The sequence below is a fragment of the Penaeus monodon genome, chromosome 42 (assembly GCF_015228065.2).
Source record: "Penaeus monodon isolate SGIC_2016 chromosome 42, NSTDA_Pmon_1, whole genome shotgun sequence".
NCBI classification, from domain to species: domain Eukaryota; kingdom Metazoa; phylum Arthropoda; class Malacostraca; order Decapoda; family Penaeidae; genus Penaeus; species Penaeus monodon.
In genome coordinates, this window is record NC_051427.1 from 9,870,168 (window position 1) to 9,877,496 (window position 7,329).

The 7,329-nt window shown below is 34.9% G+C and overlaps 1 protein-coding gene across 1 annotated transcript; it reads left to right on the plus strand.

Moving 5' to 3' along the window:
* Window positions 1-2,065: 2,065 nt before the first annotated feature.
* On the plus strand, window positions 2,066-6,279 carry LOC119599441 (60S ribosomal export protein NMD3-like). Its single transcript, XM_037949220.1, has 10 exons — window positions 2,066-2,207; window positions 2,530-2,815; window positions 3,147-3,287; window positions 3,535-3,637; window positions 3,768-3,918; window positions 4,126-4,268; window positions 4,434-4,576; window positions 4,689-4,801; window positions 4,997-5,173; window positions 5,451-6,279. The coding sequence occupies exons 1-10, from the start codon at window positions 2,167-2,169 to the stop codon at window positions 5,668-5,670; spliced, it is 1,518 nt and encodes a 505-aa protein (XP_037805148.1). The 5' UTR covers window positions 2,066-2,166; the 3' UTR covers window positions 5,671-6,279.
* Window positions 6,280-7,329: the final 1,050 nt, after the last annotated feature.

Below are 7,329 nucleotides of genomic sequence, written 5' to 3' on the forward strand. Positions count from 1 at the left end.
AGTTCTGCTGTAACAGAAAACATGCGAGTTAAGAACTGGAAATCAACACATGACCTACTTAGATGTGCATCATTGTGCTTGTGAAATTTCGATCTCCGAGAATAAGTGGAAGTGAGTCGGGGAAATCTTTAATGAGCGCCCATTTATATATATATATATATATATATATATATATATATATATATATATATATATATATATATATATAATATATATGTGTGTGTGTGTGTGTGTGTGTGTGTGTGTGTGTGTGTGTGTGTGTGTGTGTGTGTGTGTGTGTGTGTGTGTGTGTGTGTGTGTGTGTGTGTGTGTGTGTGTGTGTGTGTGTGTGTGTGTGTGTGTGTGTGTGTGTGTGTGTGTGTGTAAATATGTACCATCAGCTGAGTTGTCCACGGGGAAAACCTATAATGCGAAGTAGGAAAAGTAGAGCCCGGGCTGTTACAAATATCAATAGTGACGTAAACAAAGTTATGGAACGCAAAAAAATATCGTAAAACTACAGAACTGAAATATTAAACATAATCATAAAAATATACACTAGATTTGATAAGAAAGCATAGATATAAAAGGGGGCTTCACAGAATAGAAAACAAATTACAAAAGTAAAAATAGAAAAGGACTATCGCCACTACAATAATTACATAAACAAACAGAAGTGAACGAAAGCTAAAAGGAATCAGGTTAGTGGCTTAAGTCGTATTCTATTTTTTTCACCTTTATAAACAGATGAGTAAATTGATAAAACAATACATGTTTATATATATATATATATATATATATATATATATTATATATATATATTAATATATATGTATAGACACACACACACACATACACACACACACACACACACACACACACACACACACACACACACACACACACACACACACACATGCATACATATATATATATACACACACACACGCGCGAGTATATATATGTATGTATGTATGTATACACACACACGCACATACGTGCGTGTGTATGCATGAGGGTGTTTATTTTTACATATATATATATATATATATATATATATATATATATATATATATATATATATATATATATATATATATGTATGTATAAATAAACACACACACTCGTGTGTGTGTGTGTGTGTGTGTGTGTGTGTGTGTGTGTGTGTGTGTAGGTGTATTTAGGAATGTAATTATGTATCTGTCTATGCATGAATGCATGCGTATATATAATTATCTAATTTAAGAATAGTAAGAATAAATAAAAGTATATGCCCAGTCACCATTAATGAAATGTATAATATATTTTGCTATGCTGAATTGTTCTTAAATATATAAATATATTCTTTCGTGTTTAGAAGCCAAGAACACAGTAAATACTAAATAACACTTATATTGTAATTGTTCCCTTATACTGTATTTATCCATCGATATGTGAAGCTATAAGATGCAATAAGGCCAAATTGAAGCATTTCAAATAATTATTATCCCCTGACTGTCAATTATGAATTTATTATGATCTACTTCCTGTCAATCTGCCATTAATCATTACCAACTTGCAAAAAAACGCTTCGTTAAGAAAATAAAATGAAAATTTTTTTACTATTTTTATACCTGATAAGAATTTTCATGCAAGAAACTATATGCAGATTTTCACAAGGGAAAGCGAGCCATATTATTCACTGAAAACTGACCGCCTAACTTTAGTTATGTGTCCGATGAACGACCCGCATTGAATTTTTGTCCATAAATCATTTTAACAAATAAATTTAACAAAGTTTTATAGCAGTAAACCCTTTTTGAAACTTTAAAAGCATGGTAATACATATAACATGACTAATTTTGTTGCAAATACTATAGAAATTATCGTGCACAAATAGCAAAATACGCCATACTTATCTTTTTTTCAAACTTTATAAACACAAAGCGACAATGGAAACAACAAAAAACCAGAACAACAAAAAATAGGCGACCAATAAAACCCAGAATAAAAAGAATTATATAAAATTTCCTCAACATTTGTGGAAAGTACGATAACAAGTACGATAACTTTTCCGCCGCGTACGATAGTCCGACCAAAACCAAAACAAACGGGACGACATCGTGGCGAGGTGGATCCCAAAGCACGTGTCCCTCGGTGAAATTTCTGCTGTATTTTCTCCTCACAGGTGTTTAAAAGAGAGGAAATATGGATTATATTACGCCCGGAGCACCGACTGTTGGTGTGATGTAAGTTGATTTTTATTAGATATGTTGTTATGGGAGGGCATGAATGAAATGTGGAAAGTTGCATAATGTTAGGCGATAAAGTTTGACATTTTTCTACTATTTCTGCTTGTTATCCGTAGTTTTATTTTCATAATTCACCAAAAGAGGAGTTGCTTTTGCCATGCCTGTAAGTTACACACGTATTCACTATTTCAGGGAAATCTAGTTTTATTAGCAATGGTTACAATATTGCCAAGTAGTAATTAGTGGTCTATATATTTTTTTAAATAAATTGAATTAGTCAATTACAAATACCAAATAAAAATGTCCTTTGATCCCTCAGCCTGTGTTGTGATTGTGGTGCGGCAATCCAGCCCAACCCAACCAACAGATGCATAGCCTGCCTGCGAGCGCGCAATGACATCTCAGAGGGTATCCCCAAGCAGGGAAACCTCCACTTCTGCAAAGGGTGTGAGCGATACCTGGAACCCCCTTCAACATGGGTGTTTGCTCCCCTCGAGTCAAAGGAGCTCCTGCGACTCTGTCTCAAGAAGCTCAAAGGACTCAATAAAGTGCGTCTTGTAGATGCGGGGTTTGCGTGGACTGAACCTCATTCAAAGAGAATAAAGGTATGGAAGAGTAGGAGAGTTTATTTATTGAATGCTTTTGTATAAGTGAATTATAAAAAATCCTCAATACTGATGTCCTATTGGGATGCTATAAGTTACTATTTTGAATATAATATAGTCTAGTGACTAATTTATCATAAATAAATAAAGCACTGAATGTGACCAGCAGTAAAAGAAAAGAAAAGTGTATTTACATTACACATGATGTAAAAACGCTCATTCTCTTTCTCTCTCCCTTCCTTCCTTTCTAAAAATCTGTTTAATTTTACAATTAGACAGGCTTGATTATGCTTTTTCTTCAGATGTGAAATTATTCCTGTTTTCTTCTCAGGTCAAATTGAGTGTGCAGAAGGAAATTCAAGAAGGAGCGGTTCTGCAGCAAGATTTCATCGTAGAATTCTTGGTTACGGGGCAGATGTGCGATGACTGCCACAGAGTTGAAGCTAAGGATTACTGGCAGGCTGTGGTCCAGGTAAGCAATAATAACAATAACAACATTAGTAACAGTAACAAAAATGACAATAACAGTAACAGCTGCAGCTATAAGAAAGGGAACAATAAACTCTTTATACTTTTTTTGACCAGTGTCAAAATAGTGAAAAAACAATACCTGTTATGTTAAGAGAATTCCTTTCAGACTGATTAAAACATGAAATTGCTACAGATTATGAAAGCATTTGTGTGATTTATAAGAGAGACTACTGTGTTCTACATTGCAGGTGAGGCAAAAAACAGACCACAAAAGAACATTCTACTATCTGGAACAGCTGATTCTAAAGCACAGAGCCCATGAAAAGACCCTTGGCATCAAGCCTGTACATGGTAAGATTTTCTGTTACAATGTAATAAAATTATTATGATGTAATAAAATGGATGTATCATGTTCTGCAACATCATCAGAAATATTTGAATAAAAGATATCTAATACTGAATATATCATTTAACATTCCAGAGGGTCTAGATTTCTTCTTCTCCTTCGAACCTTATGCCAGGAAGCTGCTAGACTTCTTTTCGTCTGTGGTTCCATGCCGTTGGACACAGTCAAAGAAGCTTATCTCCCATGACATCCATTCCAATACGTACAATTACAAACACACATTCAGGTAAAGACATGCTAATCTCATCAGATAAACAGTCCTTGTATGGTTGTTTAGTCTATGATCACAAGATAGTAACTGAAAGCATTTTGGTTGTTCCTTGCTTTCTTAGTGAGCTTTCAGTATTGCACAAACTTGATCATATTAATTGAAGCATCTTATTTGAATACATCAAACTAATCTGAATACACTAAAGCAAAGTTTCTCTTCCAGTGTCGAGATTGTACCAGTTTGTAAAGATAGTGTGGTGTGCCTGTCTCCCAAATTGGCGCACCAGCTAGGAGGGATTGGACAGATTTGCATAGTACATCGTATTACAAATGTTATATGTCTAATAGACCCAAATACTGCCCAGAGTAAGGACACTACATTACATTTTTCCCTTTTTCACTTGTATGTGTGGAGCAGATATAAGTGCACTTAGCATGATTGTCACTGATATTTTTGTATTATAAACATTATTAGTTAAAAAAGACAGTGGGAGAAAGGAGATGAAAAAATTGCATATGTCTTTCTTCTAGTTGCTGAACTGAACAGCAGCACATACTGGAAAGCTCCATTCAAGGCTCTCTGCACATCTAAGAAGCTGATCGAATTCATTGTGATGGACATTTCTGAGGCCCAGGTGAAGCGATTCAAAGGCCAAGGACACATCTCTTCAAAAGTAAGTAGCACATGCACTTGTTTTGCTGTAGGGAGGTCTTGATCATGTTATATGACAGTTGGGTTTTGGAATGGAGATAGTATGAAAGACTTTTTACTAATAACCCCTACAGCATCAGGTAGGTGAGGTCTGGGTGCAGCGGGAGAGTGAGCTGGGGACCGATAATATGCTCTTCTGTCGAACTCATCTTGGTCACCTTCTCCATCCTGGGGACGCAGTCTTAGGGTATGTTTGTTTTTGCTTTTTTGTTGTTATTGATAGCATAGTTAGTGTGATTAATATATTATTTTTGTTGTTAGTACTGTTATATAGTTGTTTGGTACTATTTTTAAAGATATTTTATAATTTTGAAAAGATGTTTCACTTCCATTAAATAGCTATGTCATTACACATGCTGATACTTTTTGCTCTCTCAAACAGATTTGACATGTCTACATCTAATGTCAACGATGACAATATAGACAAAATGAATACGGATCATGTGCCTGATGTTGTACTGGTCAAGAAAGTGTATGCTGACAAGGCCACCCGCAATCGTAGACGTCGTTTCAAGTTGCGGCATCTTGGTCTGGATGATGAAACTAGCAGTCAAAATAAGTGAGTAACTTGTGCCTTTGCTTATGCTTCATTGTTTTTTAATTTAATTGTTTTCTATTTTTGTTCATATATATTTTTATTTATTTATTTATTTGAATTTTTATTTATTTATTTATTTTTTTTAGAATACACTGCAAGTGTTTTATCCATATTAATATGTCTTTGCTTATCTGAACTTCTGGATCAATTTTTTCTATCATTCATTATTGTCTCTTACTACAAAATTATTTCTTAAGGATTTGTAATATATTACGATGATCTTATCTTCCTGTTTTAGGGATTATATTGACTTCCTGGAAGACCTGGAGGAAGATCAGCAGCTGCGCCACAACGTCAACATCTACCGCGATACTGACAAACTCCAGAACACAGACACAGAGAGCGAAGCTGGTGAGGTGCCCAGGATCAGCCTTGAGGAGATGCTGGATGACCTGCAGATTGACATGGAGGCGGCAGGAGGGAATGATGATGATGAGGGGGAGGAGATGGATGAGTGAGCAGTGACATAAATGTAGAATTAATAAATATGGGAGGTGATGGAAGAGTAGGTGAATGATTGATAACATGAGAAAAATTATACATACAAAGGAATACCTCAAAAGAATTAAGAAGAGGAGATGGTTGAGTGAGTGATAATGACCATAAATGAAGGCAATACAATGGGAAGTACTCAGTTGAAATGTCTAGCAAGGAGTGATACCCATAATTTTGAGGACAGGGTAAGGAAGGAGATGAAATAACGATGAATGGATTGGATAGCTGGTAAAACTGATGACTGAAAAGGTGATAATGGAAACGTTGAAAGGGTGGAGAAACAAATGAGCTAGATTATGAGCTTTGGTAATATGTCCAGAAAAAACTATTTTAGTGTATTGTGTACAGAATTTTGGTGAATATTGTGGTAAGTTTTTGTGCAAAGAGATGTCTTGTCTTGTAAGAATGGCAAAAGTACAAGATAGATTGTAGAGTTAAGTAAATGAAAACTGAATCCTATCACAACTAGTGTCCTATAATACAGTTAATATGTTTAATTTTTGTTGTGTAGTGAATTAAGATTTATTTATAAAGTTGGTTGGGGCCAGGTAATGGTCATCCAAGGTTGCTTTTGTATCATTTTCTCTTTCCTTTACTACAAATGACAGATAATTTGTATATATATATTGATTGAAGATATACATATTGGCAACATAAATTACATATATATGTATTTAAATAATGTAACTATAAAATTTTGTTACATAAAACTTGAAGTTCATTAATTTGTTCCTATTGATATAGCTAACACCAGATTTATAAAATGAAATGTAAATAACATAATCCTTTAAAATTTCATTAGTAGTGAGATAACTTACTAAAGGCACTTTTATCAGTTAACTTAATGAATAACCAGGCTAGTATTTTAAACATGAAATTGAAAAGTAAAATTTTTATTCTTTTACTAATTCTGCACTGCAGTAGACTTTGCTTGTTTACCAGGCAGAGCTTGTTTTTATTAATTTATTGAAAAATTTCTACTGTGTCGACATATAAGGTCATTAGCGGTGTATTAAAAGTACAGTGATAAGGTGGGACTTGGGGAGACAAACACTCCAGGTAATATACATATATTTTTTCTTTTTTCTTTTTCCTTCCCATAAAGTGATGTTTGCAGACTTCCAGAATGGTAAATAGTCCTACCAAATTAATGTGACAGACATCAAAGGGCATGTAGCATTATGATTAAGTATTGTGGTGAAAAGAGTAAAAATGAGTTAATGATTAGGATAAGTGGGCAGAAGAAGGGGATGAAGAAGAAAAGGAAAAGGAAAGGGGGAGAGGAAAAGACCATGAGGTCCAAGGCAGGGGTGATCCCTTACAGTGGGCTTCAGTCTCCATGTCCTAAGCCTCCCCTACAACAAGAAGCAGGGGATGGGGAGAGCAAAGCCTGTGTCTCAAATAAACAGGGGTCCTGGTGTCTTGCAGATGGTCTTCTCTGGCTGTCCCCTTCATTTGCCCAAAAAGCAAGCAATAAGCATGTGCTTGATTGTGTATGGGGCCTAAGCTACCTATCTTTGGAGAAATTAGGTGATACTCAAATTAGAATTAACTTTCACAAACACGCAGGAGTTCTGGTCAACTACACCTGGAGACTGAAGCCCAATCTAGGGGGAATCACC

What these genes read in the sequence shown, in the direction of transcription:
- LOC119599441 (XM_037949220.1), top strand. Translation starts at nt 2,167, where the DNA reads ATGGATTATATTACGCCCGGAGCACCGACTGTTGGTGTGAT. An exon ending in TGGCATCAAGCCTGTACATG is followed by an intron (nt 3,638 to 3,767) that starts GTAAGATTTTCT and finishes TTAACATTCCAG; the next exon opens with AGGGTCTAGATTTCTTCTTC. An exon ending in AATTACAAACACACATTCAG is followed by an intron (nt 3,919 to 4,125) that starts GTAAAGACATGC and finishes TTTCTCTTCCAG; the next exon opens with TGTCGAGATTGTACCAGTTT.